Below are 21711 nucleotides of genomic sequence, written 5' to 3'. Positions count from 1 at the left end.
CGAAAAAAAAAACTATTTTTATTTAAGCGGACTAGTGGGTTGGTTGGTCTCCCCTACACCCGCTCGGATTGTGGATTATGCGGAACAGATTTATTTTCTTATTTTATTTTTGAATATTCCAATATTTTGCTATTTTTACTAAGAGTATTGATATTTTTCCAATACTAACGTGACTATGCTAAATCACAACTGCATACATAGTGTGAGAAATAATTTTATATTAGATATAAAATTTACATATTGAGGTGGATAAATTTGAAATTTGAAGATTGAGATGTGTAGTAAATTTTCCAAAATTCATTCTCAGCTTTCTCTATAGAATGTGATTTAATACAAAATTACAATTCTTACTAAAGCAATTGAGGTAGAACTTATTAGTTCTTAATACTTAATAAAAAAAGTTGTTAAGTCTTTGAAACTAAAACCTAAATCATTATTAGAACATGAATTTGTGGTTTAGTTAAAACTAAAACCAAAAGATGCAGCTTTATTAGAAAATTAGTATTATAATATGTTATTTACCAGTTCAATATATGGCTTACTAGTTGATCATCAAAATTATGTAAATTAAGGGTTAAAAAATATTTTAAATATTTAAATTGGTTAGGAAATCAAGGGGTTTTATATATGACAATATCAAGCATTAATGAAGCTAAAATTACATCACATAATTACTTCCATTAATCTTTTGAATGTCCAGGTAATTTTAATTCAACAAGTAATATCAAAGTTTCCATTTTTTGTTTTGACATCAAATTTGAACTACATAGACTAGAGATGGTATATTATTTGAGTGATTAGCTACATTACCCAAAAGATTTGAACTATTTAAGTAATTATTTACCATAAATTAAAATCATTAAACCAAAATTATATCCCAAAAATTCTACTATATATTGATCTTTTTATATAGAAACTTTTTAAGTAATTTTACTTTAACAAGTAATTTGCAAAATTTGGTTTGAATTCAAATTTGAACTACCTAGAAGTTATTCAATCAATTAATCACATGTCAATTATAGACTAATTTAAACTACTTGAGTAAATAACACCCTACGAGAACAGTTAAAACCAATTTAAGAATATTTTTTTGTGTGCAAAGATCATGCACAAATTAATCAAGAACTTGTTCATACCTCTTCAAACTTTTATGATAGATGTATGCAAAATAATAACTGTAAAAGAAATGAGATCTCATTCCTTATTCATTAAAGATATTTGCACTAACTCATATGTTTAAATAAATAACCATAGTCATGCCTCTATTTATTCAATTACTTCCACAAATTCAAAAGAGTGAATCTTTTTTTCCTCCAATTCATCTCATGGCATCCTCACATAATTTGGAAGATTATTCCTCTGAAGTCTCTAGCACCTCACAAGACATTTGCCGTAAAGAAGAAGGAAAGAAGGTTGAGGTGACACCAATGAAGGATAAAAGTATAAAATTTGAAGAAGGTCATGTTTCCAATCCCAAAACTCATATGGTGTTAGATTTTGTTAAGTTTTCCAATGATCAATCAATTTGTGGGTCAAAAGTGGAATTGGATTTTTTCAATCCAATGAATGTCGGGGGTTCATCTTCTAGGACAAATCACAATCAAGGAAGAGATGAGAACAACAAAGAAGAGAAATCATCAGAGGCTAAGACTTTTTCTTGCAATTTTTGTCAGAAAGAGTTTTCTTCTTCACAGGCACTGGGAGGACACCAAAATGCTCATAAACAAGAAAGAGCTCTTACAAAACGTCGTCAAGGAATTGATGGTGGTGGTTTTAGGAACCCTCATATTCTCTATTATCCTTATCCCACACACTCTTTGTATGGATCTTATAATAGGACACTTGGGGTTCGAATGGACTCCATGATTCACAAGCCTCTATATCCTTCATCCTCATTAGGTTTAAGGTTTGGTCAAGCATTTTCAAGGCAAGGGATGATAAACTCTTCTTCTCTTGGTTTACAGAAAAATACTGGAATTAGGATTATGGAAAGTGATACAACTTTGAGGACACAAAGTGATCATGGTACTAGTAGACACAATATTCCATTTCTTGCAGAATCTTCTACAAATGTTACTAACAAATCAAATTTGACTTCATTGAAGATAGAGAATAACGATGATCACTCCAAGAAAGAAGAAATCTCATATCTTACTTCTTCTTTCGATGAGATTGATTTATCACTTAAGCTTTAGTTTTGATCTTATTTAGTATGAGTAATTATCAATGTTGTTGTTTTATGGGTGATTATTCTCTTATTTTAATTATCCTAATACTATGATATTTTAATGTCAGATTATATTTCAAAAATAAGCATTCTCTTATTTTTTTTTCATTTTTATTTTTAATTGTAGATGGGTGGTGTGATATATTTGCTCATTAGTGATGAGTTTGTGATTTTCCATACTGAATTTTGATACCTACAATGATTAAGAAGAATGTTTCTTTTGTATTTATCCCAACTAATTCTAATTTAATACTCTTTTTAAAACTTATAATACAGTATCTATAATACATATAACACAACAAACTTTTAAAGATATTTAAAAGAAGTAATAATAATAACAATATAATAATAAACATTTTATTAAATCATGAGTGCAAGTTATGGGAGGCTATGCACATCTGATGAATTGTTACCTCCATCAGTTCATTTTCAAAATTATCTTTCATTTTGGAATTGAAAATTCAAAATACAAAAAATAAACGTGGAACAGAGTTTGTATTCCGAAAATAAAATTATGAAAAAGAATTGAAAAATCAAATTTTCATTAAAAAAAAACAAATTTAGAATAAAAAGTACATTCTAGAAAAGAGATTTCAGAAGAAAAAAAATCTTGAAACATATTCTAAAAAAATATTTAAAATCCACAAAAATATTTTAAAAATCCAAATTAAAAAATTATTCTAAAATAGATTTCATATTATATTTTAATTTACACCCCTTAAGAACATGGTTATCGTTTTTATCAATTCAATACTTTTAATCAACATAAAATCTTCAATAAAAATATAATATTAGATAAAATAGTTAGAAATATTTTAGAAAATATAGACACACTCCAATACTTCTATTTTTTTTCTTTAACTAATAAACTCATAAACACCTAAATAATTTTACTTTAATGAGTAATTTGAATTAATAATTTTATTACTCACTTTAATGTTAAATTTGGGTTATTAGTGAAAATGAATTGAACGATGTAACTAATTAAATATAACATACCACTTATTAAAATTTATGTATATATAGATCCAAATCCTTGTAATATACTCATAGATTGTTATACTCAACACAAATCAAATGTTATTAGTATAAATTGATAACCTTTAATGTAATGAATATTTTTAAAAAATCATAATTCTATTTTTTAATGATAACCATCAATATTAAAATAAACTGTGAACTAATATTTGGTAATATAATATTTAAAATAATTATTATAAAGATAAAACTTATCATACATAAAAACTTGTATATGATCATATCAAAACATTTTTAATCTTTCAAAATATACACACAAAAAATACAAAATTGTGTCTTTCCTAAAAAGTAAAACTTCCACAAATATGTCAACAATGTTATTGAAATTTTTAAAAAAAAAATGTTGATTATTTACAAATTAGAGAGCCACTAAGTTTTGTGTGTCATAAGTTCTTCATTGAAAATCAACAATGACAAGAATATTATTGTAATTAAAATAGGAAATTATGTGAATCATCAGAAAAAAATTTAGAAATTAGGACCATTTGAAATTTTGTTAATAAGTCCTTAATGAAAAATCAATTTTGTTAAAAAAAAGTCTTTGAAACTAAAACCTAAGTCATTATTAGAATATTTATGAATTCGTGGTTTAATTGAAACTAAAACAAAAATATGCATCTTTATTAGAAAATTAGTATTGTAATATGTTAATTACCAGTTTAATATATGGCTAATTAGGTAATCATTTAAAATTATGTAAATTAGGAGTTAAAAAATATTTGAAATATTTAAACTGGTTAGGAAATCAAGGGATTTTGTTTATGACAATATCAAGCATTAATGAAGCTAAAATTACATCACAAAATTACTTCCTTTAATTTCTCACAAGTAATTTTAATTCAACAAGTAATTTTAAAGTTTCCAATTTTGCTTTAACATCATATTTGAACTACATAGAAGTAGTGATGGTATATTATTTGAGTTAGCCACATTCTTTGTCTTGAAAAGATTTGAATTATTTAAGTAATTATTCACCATAATAGACTTGCAATTAAAATCATTAAGCCAAAATTATATCCCAAAATTTCTTCCATATATTGATCTTTCTATATAGAAATTTTCTAAGTAACAAGTAATTTGCAATTAGTTTGACTTCAAATTTGAACTACCTAGAAGCCATTCAAACAATTAACCACATGTCAATTATAAACTGATTTAAACTACTTGAGTAAATAACACATATAAGGTGCAGTTAAAATCCATTTAGGAATTTCTTTTATGTGCAAAGATCATGCTAAAAATAAGTCAAAAACTTGTTCAAACCTCTTCAAACTCTTCTTATAGTTGTATGCTAAATAATAACTGCAAAAGACATGATATCTCATTCCTTATTCATTAAAGATATTTGCATTAACTCATATGTTTAAATAAATAACCATAGTCATGCCTTTGTCTATTCAATCACTTCCACAAATTCAAAAGAGTGAATCTTTTTTCCCTTCAATTGATCTCATGGCATCCTCGCATAATTTGGAAGATTATTCCTCTGAAGCCTCTAGCACCTCACAAAATATTTGCCATAAAGAAGAAGGGAAGAAGGACGAGGTGACAACAACGATGGAGAAGGGTATCAAATTTGAAGAAGGTCAGGTTTCTAATTCCAAACCTCAAATGGTGTTAGATTTTGCTAAGTTTTCCAATGATCAATCAATTTGTGGGTCAAAAGTGGAATTAGATTTTTTCAATCCAATAAATATCACGGGTTCATCTTCTAGGACAAATCACACTCAAGGGAGAGATGAGAACAACAAAGAAGAGAAATCATCAGAGGCTAAGACTTTTTCTTGCAATTTTTGTCAGAAAGAGTTTTCTTCTTCACAGGCACTGGGAGGACACCAAAATGCCCATAAACAAGAAAGAGCTCTTGCAAAGCGTCGTCAAGGAATTGATGGTGGTACTTTTGGGAACCCTCATATTCTCTATTATCCTTATCCCACACACTCCTTGTATGGATCTTATAATAGGGCACTTGGGGTTCGGATGGATTCCATGATTCACAAGCCTATGTATCCTTCATCCTCACTAGGTTTGAGGTTTGGTCAAGCATTGTCAAGACAAGAGATGATAAACTCTTCTTCTCTTGGTTTACGGGAAAATACCGGAATTAGGATTATGGGAAATGACACAATTTTGAGGAAACAAAATGATCATGGTACTACTAGAAACAATATTCCATTTCTTGGAGAATCTTCTACAAATATTACTACCAGATCAAATTTGACTCCATTGAATATAGAGGATAATGGTGATCACTCCAAAAAGGAAGAAATCTCGGATTCCACTTCTTCTGATGAAATTGATTTATCACTTAAACTTTAGTTTTTGATATGAGTAATTATCAATGTTGTTGTTTGATGGGAGATCACTCTCTTATTTTAATTATCCCAACAGTGTGATATTTTAATGTCAAATTGTATTTCAAAAACAAACATTCTCGGATATTTTTTTAAATTGTAGATGGGTGGTGTGGTATATGAGTTTATTTGCTCATTCATTATGAGTTTATGATTTTCCATTATGAACATTAATTTATGATTTAATTAAAACTAAAACGAAAAGATGCATGAAAATTAGTATTATAATATGTTATTTACCAGTTTAATATATGGCTTAATAGGTGATCCTCAAAATTATGTAAATTAAGGGTTAAAAAATATTTAAACTTGTTAGGAAATCAAGGGATTTTGTTTATGACAATATCAAGCATTATTGAAGCTAAAATTACATCACAGAATTAATTTCTTCACCAAAGAAGCTTTTGAATGTCCAAGTAATTTTAATTCAACAAGTAATTTCAAAGGTTATGCTTTTACATCAAATTTGAACTAAATAGAAGTTGAAATGGTATATTATTTGATTAATAACCACATTCTTTGTCCTGAAAAGATTTGAACATTTAATTAATAGACTATGTAATTAACATCATTAAGCCAAAAATTATATCCCAAAAATTCTTCCATATATTGATCTTTCTGTATACAAACTTCCCTAATTAATTTTACTTTAACAAGTAATTTTCAATTTGGTTAGATTAAAATTTGAACTACCTAGAAGCTATTTAAACAATTAACCACTTGTCAATTATAGACTGATTTAAACTACTTGAGTAAATAAAACACATTGCAAATTACAGTTAAAATCAATTTAGGAATTTTTGTATGTGCAATGATCATTCACAAATTAGTCTAAAATTTGTTCATACCCTTCTACTACAATAAATTCATTAAATAACAACCAAAATTAGAGACAAAAAATAATTAGTCACCATATTAACTAAACTATATACTATTTTAGAGATTACAAAATTATCTGTATCTAAAATGGTTTCTATTATTAATAAAAATTTATAAAATTGTTTCTAAATTGATATCTAAATTAGCTACTTCAGTTTTAACTACTAATATATTAGATTCTAAATTGGTCTCAATTAGTGTTTTAAAGACTAATTTAAAATATAAAATATTAGTAGGTAAAACCTTGGTAGTTAATTATTAAATACTAATTTAAAAACTATTTTATTAATAATAGAAACTAATTTAAATACCAATAATTTTTTTAGTCTCTAAAATAGTCTTTAATTTAGTAAAATAATAACTAATTATTTTAATTTTTAAAATTAACTATAATTTGATTATTTTCTCGTAGTGTTCAAACTCTTTTACACCTTTAGGCTAAATAATAATTGCAAAAGACATGAGATCTTATTCCTTAAACATATTTCTATTAACTCGTGTTTAAATAAACAACCATAGTCATACCTCTATCTATTAAACAACCATAGTCATACCTCTATCTATTCAATCACTTTCACAAATTTATTTTATTTATTTATTTATTGATAAAAAAATCACTCTTAAGGTGATGAGGAAATAAAAATGTGATAGTTAAATTAAAAGTTGAGCTTTCTTAAAAAAAAATAAAGAATTTTTTTTAGAGAAATATATACAACAAAGTGATTAAAAAAATGTAATATACATTATAATACCTTTTGAAGTGAGCTTTTAATTTCAACACAACAATAAAATTATTAAATAAAAATTAATTTTAGAAACCAAATTAATTAATTAATTATTATATTGATTAAATTAGAGATCATTTCATAAATTAAAAAAACTATTAATAAAGACTAATTTTATTAATTTAAAATTTAAAATATTAATAACTAAACTTTGGTAGATAATGATTAGATACCAATTAAAAAATTATTTTATAAATTTTTATTAATAATAGAAAATACTTTGGATACCAATATTTTTTTAGTTTTTAAAATAATATTTAATTTAGTTAATACAATGAATAATTATATTTTTTTATCTTAACACAATAAATTTATTTTTAATAATAATGACAAATAATTAAAAATTAGTTTCATCATACTTTTTTTAGCAATGGTAAGTTAAACTCCTATGAGTATCTGATAAATATATTATAATTAGCGAATATATAATTAATTATTTAATTTAATTATATAATATAACGAAAAGTATATTTAATACTAATTTACAGTAAAATATAAATTATAAATAAAAGATATTATTAAATAAAAATTTATTATATATTTAATTACATTTAATATATTAAATTAATAATATTTTTTTGTTAATAACGTTCCTAATATATTATATTAAAGATAACAAATAATAACTAATTAAATTTAATTTTATATTTTAATTAATAAATATAAGACTTAATTGAATATTTTATAATTCAACCATCATTACTTTACAAATTTTATTACTTAAATATTTTTAAGGCGTTTTAATCTGACTTTTTAATTTTCGCATATTTTATTTATCTGTTAAATTTTAATGAAATTATAACTTGTCATCAAATATTGTAAATAAAAATAAGAAAAGTTCATACAATGTGGTTTTAAAATCATGGTTGTATAATAATGTTTTTAAACTTTTTTCAGTTAAATGTTACTACTCAGTTAATTTTTTTTAACGAATTAGAGTCAAAATAACGATGAAATGAATAAATAAAAAATAAACTTACACAGTAAAATTTATAAAATAATAATAATAATAAAAAATTAGTAGTAAAATTTCCAAAAGATATTTTTTATTGAATTAGTAATAGTTTATTTCTTAGTATTATATTTTCTAATATTTTTATTAATATGAAAATTTAATCTTCCAGTATAATATTATAATTTAATTTAATTGTATATTTTAATATTTGATATTATCACACAATCAATATATATATTGCATTAATATGTATTTTTTTTAATTTGAAAATTTATATTTTATTAAGAATAAGAAATAAATAAAATTTATTATATATTTTACTGGTATTAAATTTAGAATAATTTATTATAATTATTTTATTAATTTTAAAACCATGCAATACATATATTATAATTAATTAAAATGATATTAAATAATTTATTTTATTTAATGATAATAAGTGTAATGTTTACTACTAATTTATAGACAATTATATATTAAAACACACAGACACACATATATATATATATATATATAAACAATTAGATTTATTAATTTTATATTTTTGGGAAAGTATGTTGTGTAAAATGTAAAGGTTTATTTTTAAATTTACTTTTCTACCATTATATTAAAAGAAAAAGGAAAAGAAAGTTGAGAGATATAAATTAAGTAATCTAAATTTAATTTTTGGAGTAACTTTATTTAATGTATTTTGAATCACTAGTATTTGTTTCAGTCAGTTTAAACTAATTGTAGTTATAACTTACACTTTCTATATTAAAAAAAATGTCCATTCTAAAAAATAAATAAATGTAACTTATAATATATATAAACTTAAAGTTACATCATAAAAAAATATTTTATTAATATATTTTAAATTATCATTTTATACAACTGGTGTTTAGAAATTTTAAAAAAACCGAAACCTATCAAAGTAATCTGTAATATATTTTTTTAAATTATAAATTATTCTCAAACTGAACATAACTGCTACATACATTTAATATTTTTATTATTATCATTAATATTTTTTATGAGCAATAAGTAATTAATAAATAAGAATCATTGAATAAAAACTAATTTTTTAGATAAAAAATAATTGATTGTTATAGTGATTAAATTAAAAATTATTTTATAAATTTAAATATTTTTTTAAAATTCATTTTTATTATTGTTAAATAGTTTTTAAATTAGTATCTAATTAACTACAAATATTTTAACTACCAATTATTTAAATTCTAAATTTGATAGAGAAAACAATAACTAATTAAATATTAATTTATAAACAATTTAACACTAATATAAACTAATTTAAAAACCAAATTTTTCTTTAATTTTTAAAATATTCTCTAATTAGCTATTATAACAATTACTAAATCATTATAACGATTACTAAATAAATACTGTATTAGTTGTTTGATTGACATTTTATACTTTTCATTTTCTTTTACTTCACTTTGGTTTCATTTCCTCAGGCTTTATTTTATTATTGTTATTGATTTTAGTATACAATACCTTTATTCTATTTATCTTAATTTAAATAATTTTATTTTCTTTAATGTTTTCTCTTAAATTAATTATTTTTTCATTCTATCAAATTTATTTTCTAATTTAAACAAAGTGTAAGAGTAAGAGGATTAGTTTAAATTACTTTTTCAAACTAAATCACTTTTAATATTTGAATAGTTTTTTAATTTTAATTTTAATTTTTAAAATATAATTAAAAGTAAAATAAAAATATTAAATATGTATCCTTCTATATATTATTATATATATATATATTTTAATTTTAAAATATAATTAAAATAAAATAAAAATATTAGATGTTTTTTTATGGGAAAAAATATTAGATGTGTATAAAGGAAAATGTTGCAAAAATATTAGATGTGCATAAAGAAAAAGGAAAACTCCTTTGTATACTTTATAGATATATTTTATTTATACTATTTAATTTTTTTCTTTCTTTCTTTCTTGCATTTAATATTTTTCTTTTGCAACATTTTCCTTTATTTTTAATACTTTATCTATACTTTGGATATTACAATCAAATTTATTTTCCCTTTATTTATTTCCTTTCTATGCTTTACAAAATTCATTATACATCTTTTCTGTCTAATAATTCATTATACATCATTATAAAACCTTCAATTCATTGTTTTTGTGTTTAAAACTTACCGAATCAAAGTTTTTCTAGCACCTATATTCGATGCATAATTCATAATTAAAAAACAAAAAAAATGTATGCCCAAATTGAATATTAAAAAAAATACTTTCACCCTATTTAGTTATTTCACTACAAAATATATTTTAATTAATTAAGATTATATTTTCAATAACTTTTAAAATACATCAACTTAATACACATATTATACTTTACCAACTCAATAATACATGTGTCAAGATACTTAGATTTCACATCATACCATAATCAATTCATCATAATTAATCACATTTCATAAATTGAAAAGGTTAATTTTTTCTTAAATTGACAAATGTCATTTGTTAATAGGTTAGTTTTAGTTTATTTTATTTATTTTTTAATTAAAAAAAAATCTTAAAAAAACTAAAAATTATAATTATAATGACATTTTTATTAAAAAAAAATTCCAACATATTTATTCTTATCTCTTTTTTATGAATTGGTTTTTGAGGTTTATTTGAACCAAATACTTTATCAATTCATTAATTTTTTAATATGATGGTTCATTAAATCATATTTTCAAATTGCTAGTTTAATTATCCTAATGAACCATTTTGTATTTAATAACAAAAAAATGACATAAACATTTGTCTAATGGTATAAATTTAACTTTAATTATACTTAAAACGTTACACTTTTAAACTCTCAAACTTGTTTATTAAGTCTAAAAAGTAACGTCTCTATTTAAATAACACTACATTACGCGTATGAATGCTTGTGCCATCTTTATACACAATATATAGACCCCTACACTATACGAAGCTAATATACTTTATACACACATTTCTTCCTTGGTGAAGTAGAAAATAGGTACCAATATTTTGTGTGTCTTTTTTCTATGCATGTTATTTTTGTTCATGTAAGAATTTTCTTTTATTTTTTGTTCTTTGGTGCTTAATTTGTGCTTGTTTTATTCTTTTATTCTTTGTATTAATAATTTTTTTCTAGTGGTAAGGGTTCTAATAGTTTTCAATGACATTTTTAGGGTTCACATCCCCATTTGCTTAGATAGAATGAGTCGACATAGGTTATAAAGAGTATTAAAAAAGATCTAAATCAAATTCCCAATTTTTTAGTGATGAATTTGAAATCTTGAATCTCATTTGATGATGAACTCTTCTTAAAAGGACACTTTGGTGTGTAGTGAATATTTGTTAAGAATCATAATAAGGTGAAATTAGTTAGTGTGTGTGCATGTTTTTACAATCTCTTTTCAAAAAATTAAACACGACTCATAAAATTTGTTGGATTCATGTTCAATTTGATAGATTTTAGGGTGAAGAGTTTCAATTTATAGTTTTTCCTTTATTCTTTATTTATATCCTTCACACATTTTTGTGAATTCTTCAGATAAATATTGAGTATCTTCACATATAAAATGGAGAAAAACAAAAAGAGACCTATTTCAAATGCAACCACTATTGAGGCTAATGGATGGAGATCTAGAGACCGTCGTAACATGATGGTGAAGAAAATGTAAGAAGAATTTACTTACAAAATTATTGTTAACTGTTGATGATAATAACATTGGTTAAATATAGTTTGATATGTTGAAATTCTTTTTACTTGGGTTGTTGTGTAACTATTACAAAATGTACGATGGAAATTGGCATAAATATTACCAACACTCTTTATCTTTGTTCAACTAGATAGACATGAGTTGTAAGGAACAACCTTTATACACATAAAAAAAATATTACCAATACTCTTTATCCTTATCAATAAAATCAATCATAATTTTTTTTATATAATCTTTAAACATATAATATAATCTACAACTTTGTTATTTTACACCTATAACTAATTCGAGTATTCCATGTGATTCATTAAACCATTTATAAAAAGAAAAATGAGAAAATATGAGAGAAAAGAAAAAATTAATGGTTTCATCTCAAAGAAATTTTAATTAAGAAGTTTGTCAATCACTCTGTTTTAATACCAGACATTTTCAAAGCTAACAACTTTGATTTCATTGATGATCTAGCTATAATAATTTGCTTGGTTTGACTCCATACATCGGCATCACCACCAGATTGTATAAACATATAACCACTAGTGAACTATGTCTCATAAAATTTAGTTAGCCTTTATAGTATGATAGGAAATTCATTATATTCAATAATACATTCCATGTTACCTCTCAAATATTTCTCCCCTCTAGTCCTGATTAAGATGAAGAGTATCTCTAGTCAATCTACTTAATGAATAAGAAATGTTAAGTCTAATGAAATTCATTAAATATGGTAAAATTCAAATGATTTGGGCATATTGAGTTTAGGAAATTGTTTCTCCTCTGTTATTCTTTAATTGAGAATTAACATCATTAGGGATACTTATTTGTTTAGATTCATAATAATGAAATTTTGTGAGAAGTTTTCAACATAATGTTCTTGGAATAGTGAAATACTATCCCCTAACCTTAAGAATATGAGAATTTGGTTGTGTTGTCTATTCTCACGTTAGGTAGGTGAATTCAAGCATGGATTGTTCATGAAACTGATTTACATATTAAAAGCTTGGTAGCTAATTAGATATCAATTTAGAAACTATTTATCAATAATAGAAACTAATTTAGAAACCAATAACTTTTTTAGTCTCTAAAATAGTATCTAATTTAGTCAATGTAGTAACTAATTATTTTTAGTTTCTAAAATTGATTTCTATTTAATGATTTTCTAGTAGTGTTAGTATTAGTGAATATTCATCAAAGTTCGACATTGAGTAATATGAAAGTTGTTATTATAACTCAATAAGTCTTTTAGGTGTACAAGGAGTTGTGTAATTATGTGTCATGAAAGAGTTTATATTTTTTGCCCGAAAAATTGCATGAGAATGTTTGCAGTTTTTGTCAAAAAAATTATACCAAATGATTTTCAGCTTTATTTTAAGAAAAATCATGTTTAGTAATAATAATTTCATTGATGTACTTTTAATTAAATTTATATTCTTATTTGTATGTATCTTTCCATTAGATTCCTATTGATTCAAAGAGTTTGATTTTATTTAGGGTTAGTAAACTCTAAACCCTAAATCAAGATTCTTTTTTAGGTTATATATTTGATTGATTGACTTTATTTTTTTTTTTTCTAGTGTAGTTTTTGTAACTTTTTATTTGAATCTAATTGCACTAAATAATGATTTCACAGTGCTGAATATTTTATCAAGAGAGATTCTCTCTCTTCACAAAATGTACCTAAGCTTATGAAGTCTGTTGAAAGATTCGAAGAAGAGGTGTTTGATACAGCCAAAGAGGAGGTACCTTAATTTACTTTACATGTCTCATCTTATTGTTTTTATTTTGTGTGTCCATTTTTATTTTATAATTACATGTTTTCCTAAATTTATATATGAAAATCATATCATTATAAAAGCTTAAATTTCTCATACTTTATATATATAGTGAAAAAAATATATTTTAGTCATTGCATATATATTTGTAGGCTGAGTACATGACAAGAATATCAGCAAAGATGAAGGCAACAAAGCCACCATTTCAAAGTGAGGAATCCAATATCTTATCCTCAAAAGTCTCTACCTCAGGTGTGCTCAATTTAGTGACATGAACTAATTATTTGTTTAGTTTATATTTTAGAATTGGTTTTCATCCTTTTAAAAATGATTAAAATGTGTAGATAAATTAATTGATATGGTAAATGATGTTTTCTTTTGATCTGGCTTACCATTCCTTTCAACTTGAGGATTGTTTTGGTGGTCTGTAGAGTCTGAAGATTGTCTGCAGGTCAGGTGTTGAGCAGGTTGACCCCTAAAGTGTATGTATAAGGGTTGAGACACCTCTGAAGTGTCTATATAAGAGTTGGGATACCCGTGAAGTGTCTTATATAAGGGTTGGAAGACACCTGAAGTGTCTCATTTTATTTTATTTATTCTTTTACTAATAAAAAAAATTAAACTAAATATTAAGTACATAGTATGCATTATAGGTAGACCAAATAAAAAATATATGTACATTGGATTGTATTTTTTTTTACATAAATTAACTCAGAACCTAGTCAAAATTATCCATCTAAAATTATATAGGAACTTTTGGAAGAACACAACTCTTCCAATTTCTTTTTAAGCTAGTGCAAACTCTTTATCAACAATTGAGGCTATAGAAAATTACTAGTTGATTAACTATCAAAAGATGAGTAGCACACGTTTCTAGCACACTTATTGATTTGGTGAATCTCTACAAATTGAAGAGTACCTAAGACATTACCAACTCTTACTAGGTTATCTTCCTTATAAAAAATCCTTCATTCACCTCCATGACCAACACCAAGATCATTCTCCCATGTTAAGTATATATAGACATATGTATTAAGTGAAACTTGTTACAAGTGAGAAGAATAAATTAGCCTTATCAAACCAAACATCTTGCAAAAATTGAACTTTTTGTTATAGTTATTTTTATCAGTAAGAAAGAATAGATTATAAAGGTTGAGAACATAGTTGAAGGGTCATTTTGGGAGCTTTAACAGCAACATGATCTTGAACTACTTTTCCTTATTGGATCTTGTTATGTTTTGGATTTGTAGGATTTTGTGTTGAGTCATGACATCCTAACATGTAGTTTTGTTGGTATAACAAACACTATTGGTTTCTGAGTCATTAAGAATCTTAGTTGTATGATTGTTTGGTATTTTGGTTTGATGTATACAAATGACAACTTTTGTTATTTAACCAATGAAATTATAATATTTTGGATAATATTTTGAACTATAACTCAATTGATTGAATTTTTGTGCATGGAATATTCCTAATAGTTGACTAAATATGTGTTAATTCTATTTTTTTTGTAGGAACAGAAAAAGAAAAAGAGAAAGAGAAAGAGAAAGAAGTAAGTGCAGAATGGCAGACACAAATGTATCAGAAGGTAACATTAAACATATACTTTGTTTCGTTTGATGTGACTTTTGTTGCTTGCATAATTTTTATATCTTGATTATTGGCTATTAGTTAAAAAATACGATCTTAGTATTGAATATAATTAGTAGAACATGAATTAAACTATCATGCTTAATTTAATATTATATTGTAAAAACCCCATACCTATAATATAATTTTTTTAATATGATAATATAAAAACATCATAAATAAATAAAGAGAAAGTGTCACACATACTCTGTTAATGTTATAGAAAGAAAAAAAAAAGATAGGCGTTGGAGATCCCACTTCAACTAAGATGAGGACAATTCATTGTATATAGGTGGGTGCAAACCTCAACTACATGAGCCAATTTTATGGGGTTGAGTTAAGCTTAAAGTTCACTTCTTAATATTGTATCAGAGCCATTTCGATACTATCCTAGCGAGTATTTGTTGGGTTTATCAAGCCACCACCCATAATATATTATCCCACGCACGAGCAGCTGTCACTCTTGGTGTGAGAGGTGTGTCGGTTTTATGGGGTTGAGTTAGACTTAAAGTACATTTTCTAATAATAGGAAGAAGAAAGAGTTATAATATTACTAATATGAAAAGTTACTTAAAGAGTTTCATCAAACAGTTCAATTTAGTTATTGTTGTTGATAGTTAGTTATAAGCAAAATTGAAGCTCTATGAAGTGAAAATGTTTGTGTGCATATTCTTACTGCAGGTCCAAAAGACAAAAAACAAATATTGCACAAAACTCAACATTCTCTACAAAGGTTTGAGCAAAAGATTTGAGCAGGTAGATAAGATTTTAAAGTTTATAAATTAATTTGAAAACTTTGATTTAGAATATTGTGTTCTGTTTCTGATTAATGTTTTTGATTGTACTAAAGTTTCAGGCCATTCCTGAACAACCAAAGACACCTGACATGATAAAATGTGAGCATCATATGAGGGCACTGGAATTTACTTTTGCAGTGTTCAAAACCAATAAAAGAGAAATTGCCTCTGATTTTGAGCAAAGAGTAGATAAGATGGAAAAATATATACAAATTATTGAGCAACATAAAATTGTCACTTCCAAACCAAAAATTTCTCAAGTGGGAGAAACATCTGCAGAGAAAGTGGAAGATGCATCTGCAAAGAAACCAATAACACATGTATTGGACCTGCATAGTATCACTTCTCATCCACCAGAAGAGTATATTATACAACCAGGTATGATTTTTTCAATCCAATTAATATATTCATTATCATTAAATAAAAACTAATTTTAGAAGAAAAATAATAATTAGTTATTATATTGACTAAATTAGATACTATTTTAAAGATTAAAAACATAATATCAATGCTTTACCTATCAAATTTAGAATATAAAACATTGGTAGCTAATTAGATACCAATTTAGAAACTATTTATCAATTATAGAAATTACCAAAGAAACTGAGAACTCTAGACAGCTTGTGGTTTTGGTCTTTTCTGTTGGTTGTTGCACCATTATCTGATGTTGTGGACTTCTAGTTAGGTTTTTATGTTTAAGTCATTTCATAACATTTTTTTTCCAACAAATAGCAATGAAATTAAATGGGTTGGGTGGTCCAACCCTTATACATCATAATGATGTTCAAAGAGTACATTTTCATCTACATATCAATCAAAAAAACCTTACTGTTTATTCCATCTCTACCAATAATAAAAAAGAATAACAAAGATCAACCCTTATAAGATTGCATAACATGTATATAGGTTTTTGAGATGGTATGTTGATAGAATCTAGCCTCTTTTGGGTATACGAGTTGGGGTATTCCTTAATTGTCCAATTTTATTTAGACAATTTCTCCCTCCACCATATCAATTTCAGCATGCACCCAATCAGCTCTAGAAAATGACAAAAATACCCCTCCTAAATAACGAAAATAACCTTACACAAGAATGGAAAAATTATTTTTGAAACTTTTATCTAAAATATTTTGGATTTCTTTTTGAATTCTGAAATTTTTTATCCAGAATATATTTTTAGTTTTGTGTTCAGAAAATTTTTTTCAACATGTATTTTTTTATTTCTCAATTATAATTATTATTTTGGATTTTTTTAATTTGGAATAAGGATAGTTTTGGAAATTTAAAAAATTGATATGGTGGAGGTTAAAATTGATATGGTGCGGGAAGAATTTGCCTTTTATTTAATGTTATTAGTTCATTACAGATAAAAAAGAAACTACTTTATATATCAATAATTTTTTTTAGTTTCTAAACTAATATCTAATTTAATTAATATAAGAACTAATTATTTTTTATCTCTAAAATTAGTTTCTATTTCATAATTTTTTTTAATGATTTATATTAACACAAGGGTTAATAACAAACATTTTTTTTTATTTACCAGAATTTGGAAATGGTGAAGAAGAACAAACAGGTGGTGAAACCCCACCTCTCATTAGCAGTTCTGAAATTCGTGAAAACTTCAATGAAATACATGAAAACTGCAATGAAATACATGAAAACTGCACTAAAGAAGTGAAAGAAAATCTTGAAGATCATAGTTCCATTTCTGATGATTCAAGCCCTGCAATGCAACACTTGATTAAAGTGGTTAGATAAAAACCTATTTATATTTCATGACAAAAGGCTTTTATATGCATACTAAAAGGTTTATAATTATGGTAAAATTGTAGTTGACTTCCATATCAGCAGAAGCATTGGTGGCTTCTTGTGGAGAGATTGGAATGATATTCCATTTGAGTGATGACAAGTCAACACTTGAACCATTGAATGGACCACCCATTGGTGTAATAGACTCAGACTCAGATGGTGTTGTTGTCACAGATTCACAAGCAAGATATTTGACTCGTACCAAATTTGGTCCAAGAGAAACAAAAATCAATCGTTTTGTTAATGCAATCACTATTGGTGATAATTTCATGGAAGCAACTAGTTCAGATCAACATTTCTCATCAAATTCAAGCATTGCTCAGGTAAACTTCCTAAATGATAATGTACTATATTTGTGTTTAATATACCATGATTTATCTAGCGATGTTATTTCTCCGGATAGAAACAAATATATAAACTATATTTGTGTTTATCAAAAATATTGTTTCAAAATATTATAGTTTCATCACCTAAATAATATCAAAAACACCTGATACGACTTGAGGTCAGAACATTAGGTCAAGGGCAGTTCATATACTCCCTCCTCCCTCAACCCTTCTAGACGTCTTTTCAGGATAAAACCGTGACGGAGCATGATCTCCAAAACGGACAATACTTCGGATGCGGTGATTGACACTAGTTATACTATCTTTCGGACTTGAGGTCGGAACATTGGCGCCCACCGTGAGGCCGAAGAGGCTCCTTAGCCCCTCAGCTAGGGGGAATCCACTTCCCTTAAACCTCGACTTGAGGGTTTGTTCTCGTATGCCAATATAGTCTCACATCACTCCGGAGTCGAGACCAATGACAGTTTATATACTCTTTTCTCCCTCAACCCATTGAAGTGCCTTTTTAGGACAAAAACGTGACGGAACACCGACCTCCAAAGCAAACAATACCTCGGATGCGGTAATTGACCCTAGCGATGCTATCTCTCGGACTTGAGATCATAACAGAAACTAATATTTTGAAACAAATATATAAACTATATTTGTGTTTACCAAAAATATTGTTTGCTAAAAAATGTCACATGTTATATTATTAAAAACATGTATACTTAACTACAGATATATTTTTTCATGCCTTCATTGATTTAAGGCATGATCACAGTTGGTACAACCTCAATTTTTGATCCTGCTCCAGTAACCATTAATATGATGATGTTTGTATATAAAAACTAACACATTTCATATAACATGAACATTGGTAACTTTTGCAGGAAAATTATACTCTTTCAGAAGAGATAAAGGAGATAAACAAGCAACTAATTGACACTGAGGTAGTCATTGACACAAGTAAAATCTTTCCAGAAGAACAAATTGCACCTGCTGAAGGATTAACTGTCAAATTGTTTTTCAATTCAGTGACTGTTAATCTAAACCCAATGTCAAAGCATGATTTTCACAAAAAGGTGAATTGATTTATATTTAATTTTCATATATAACCTTATTTTGCTTTGTTTTTGTTCCTTTTCTTGACTATAATCTTGATCATGTAGCCAATAATCAACCCACTTTGGTTGCACATTCCCATAAGCTATCCAAATTGCTCAATTGTCATTCTAGATGAAATTCCATCACAAGCCAGGTTTGAGAATTGAATTATCTTTTCTTCTATTTCTATTTATCAAGATAGTTTTAGTAGTTTATTTTATTATCATTACTATAAAGTTATTAAATAAAAATCAATTTTAGAGACTAAAAATAATTAGTTGCTATGTTGACTAAATTAGATCCTATTTTAGAGACTAAAAAGAATTATTGTTTTCTAAATTAGTTTTTATTAGTGATAAATAGTTTTAAATTTGTATCTAATTAGCTACCAAAATTTTAACTACTAATTATTTAGATTCTAAATTTGGCAACAAAAATCAATAATAGAAACTAATTTAAAAATTAATAATTTGTTTAGTCTCTAAAATAGTATCTAATTTAGTCAATATAACAACTCTAAAATTGATTTATATATAATGATTTTCTTGTAATGTATTATTAAAAATCAAGAAAATAAATATAGGATTGATATCCCTTATATAAAATACACGCATAGAAGTGTTTATTTATAAATTGAAAATAAGAAAAGAATAACATAAACTATGAATTAAACCCGTTACATTCAACAATTATAATTATATCTCATATATAACAACTCTTCTTCTTCCATTGTTGCCCTAATATTTGTGTTTAAAAAGTGAAAATTCTTAGCTTCTCTCTTTTCCATTTTGAACAGCAAGGATTTAGAGGATCTATCATTCAAAGCCAAATTGAAGTTAAAACTCTCTCTTAAAATGCTAAGTCAACCCTTGTCACTAAAGGATATTGCAATATCATGGGATCATTGTGCTAGAGAAACAATATGTGAATATGCACAACTTCATGGTGGTGGAACCTTCACCTCAAAATATGGAGGATGGGAGAATTGTCTCCATGATAATTAAAAGAAGTCTATTCTTGTTAGAAATTAATTTTATAATTCTGAAAGATCTTTGAGATATATTTATATTCAACAACTATAATGATAGTTACTTCTATCAAATATGATATTATGTTTTTACTCTATATATATATATGCTTGTGAGTGTGTGTGTCAAGGGTCCATAGGACTACTGAACCTTACTTAGGAAACCATAGAGTAGAACAAAATTTTCCTTTAATATTTTGTTTTCATTTTAAAAATATTTTTTTTAAGAAAATTTAATTGGAGTTTCCATTAAGGGAGATTGGTGAAAGCTAATATTGAGGAAAACTTTAGCTTGGTTTTTAGGTGATCTTAATGACTCACTTCTCTTTCCTATGAGTAAATTTGGAAAATATTTGACAGTTCAACCTTCTTACAAACTTATGTTTTTTCAAAATAAGATGAGTGATTGTTAACATAGGTCTAGTGTCCATAGATCTAATGTTCATAGTAATCTTAGGATAGATGATAATTATAATCTTAGGAAAGAAATTAAAAAAAAAATATGAACTTAAGGTCTAGATACTTAAACACTCATGATGAACCTAGGAGCAAACATGTGGTGGGTTCTAACAACAAAAGAGACCATTCTAGAGAACCATATTCTCAAAGTGAGAGAGCTTTTAGCAACCATCATAATATGGATTATTACCAAAAGCTTCCTAGGCAGAATAAACCTAGATCTCATCATAATTATTCTAAAGAGACTAAGTTCAACCCTTCTTCTCTCTTTCACGGCAGAGAAAATGTTGAAGAGTATTTAGATTGGGGGATAAAAGTTGAACAATTTTGTTAGTATCACCAAGTAAATCATAAAAGGACAGTGTCCCAACTTAGCTATCATGAAGTCATGTGACATAGGAATGACTTCAGTGTGTATGGTGAAGTTATGTGGAACAGGTTTAAGGTTGGAGGGTAGTTTCTGTCAGGATACACTACAAGAAAATTATGAAATAGAAACCAATTTTTAGAGACCAAAATAATTAGTTGCAATAATAACTAAAATAGAGACCATTTTGGAAACTAAAACAAAAATTGGTTTCTAAATTAGTTTCTATTATTTTCTATTATTGTTAAATAGTTTCTAAATTGGTATGTAATTAGTAACCAAGGTTTTAGAGACTAAATTTAGAAACTAAATAATTGGTAGTTAAAACATTGGTTGCTAATTAGATACCAATTTAGAAACTATTTAACAAAAATAGAAAATAATAGAAACTAATTTAGAAACCAATTTTTGTTTTAGTTTCTAAAATGGTCTCTAATTTAGTTACTATTGCAACTAATTATTTTGGTTTCTAAAAATTGGTT

At 25.6% G+C, this 21711-nt stretch overlaps 3 protein-coding genes across 3 annotated transcripts; all 3 read left to right on the top strand.

Moving 5' to 3' along the window:
* The first annotated feature begins 1325 nt into the window (after nucleotides 1-1325).
* On the top strand, nucleotides 1326-2195 carry LOC137836122 (zinc finger protein 1-like). The gene has a single exon (XM_068644980.1). The coding sequence runs from the start codon at nucleotides 1326-1328 to the stop codon at nucleotides 2193-2195; it is 870 nt and encodes a 289-aa protein (XP_068501081.1).
* A 2453-nt stretch (nucleotides 2196-4648) lies between these two features.
* On the top strand, nucleotides 4649-5584 carry LOC137836120 (zinc finger protein 3-like). The gene has a single exon (XM_068644979.1). It carries the CDS (start codon nucleotides 4649-4651, stop codon nucleotides 5582-5584), a length of 936 nt encoding a protein of 311 aa, XP_068501080.1.
* A 5600-nt stretch (nucleotides 5585-11184) lies between these two features.
* Nucleotides 11185-20518, top strand: LOC137836194 (uncharacterized). The gene is made up of 12 exons (XM_068645046.1): nucleotides 11185-11227; nucleotides 11768-11893; nucleotides 13564-13672; nucleotides 13858-13957; nucleotides 15220-15293; nucleotides 16016-16090; nucleotides 16185-16509; nucleotides 17678-17883; nucleotides 17967-18266; nucleotides 19163-19354; nucleotides 19442-19530; nucleotides 20173-20518. Exons 2-12 carry the CDS (start codon nucleotides 11796-11798, stop codon nucleotides 20378-20380), a joined length of 1776 nt encoding a protein of 591 aa, XP_068501147.1. The 5' UTR covers nucleotides 11185-11227; nucleotides 11768-11795; the 3' UTR covers nucleotides 20381-20518.
* Nucleotides 20519-21711: the final 1193 nt, after the last annotated feature.

This window comes from Phaseolus vulgaris, chromosome 5 (genome assembly GCF_000499845.2).
Source record: "Phaseolus vulgaris cultivar G19833 chromosome 5, P. vulgaris v2.0, whole genome shotgun sequence".
Classification (NCBI taxonomy): Eukaryota; Viridiplantae; Streptophyta; class Magnoliopsida; order Fabales; family Fabaceae; genus Phaseolus; species Phaseolus vulgaris.
Note: the sequence above shows the minus strand (reverse complement) of the source record. Positions and strands in the feature narration are given on the sequence as shown.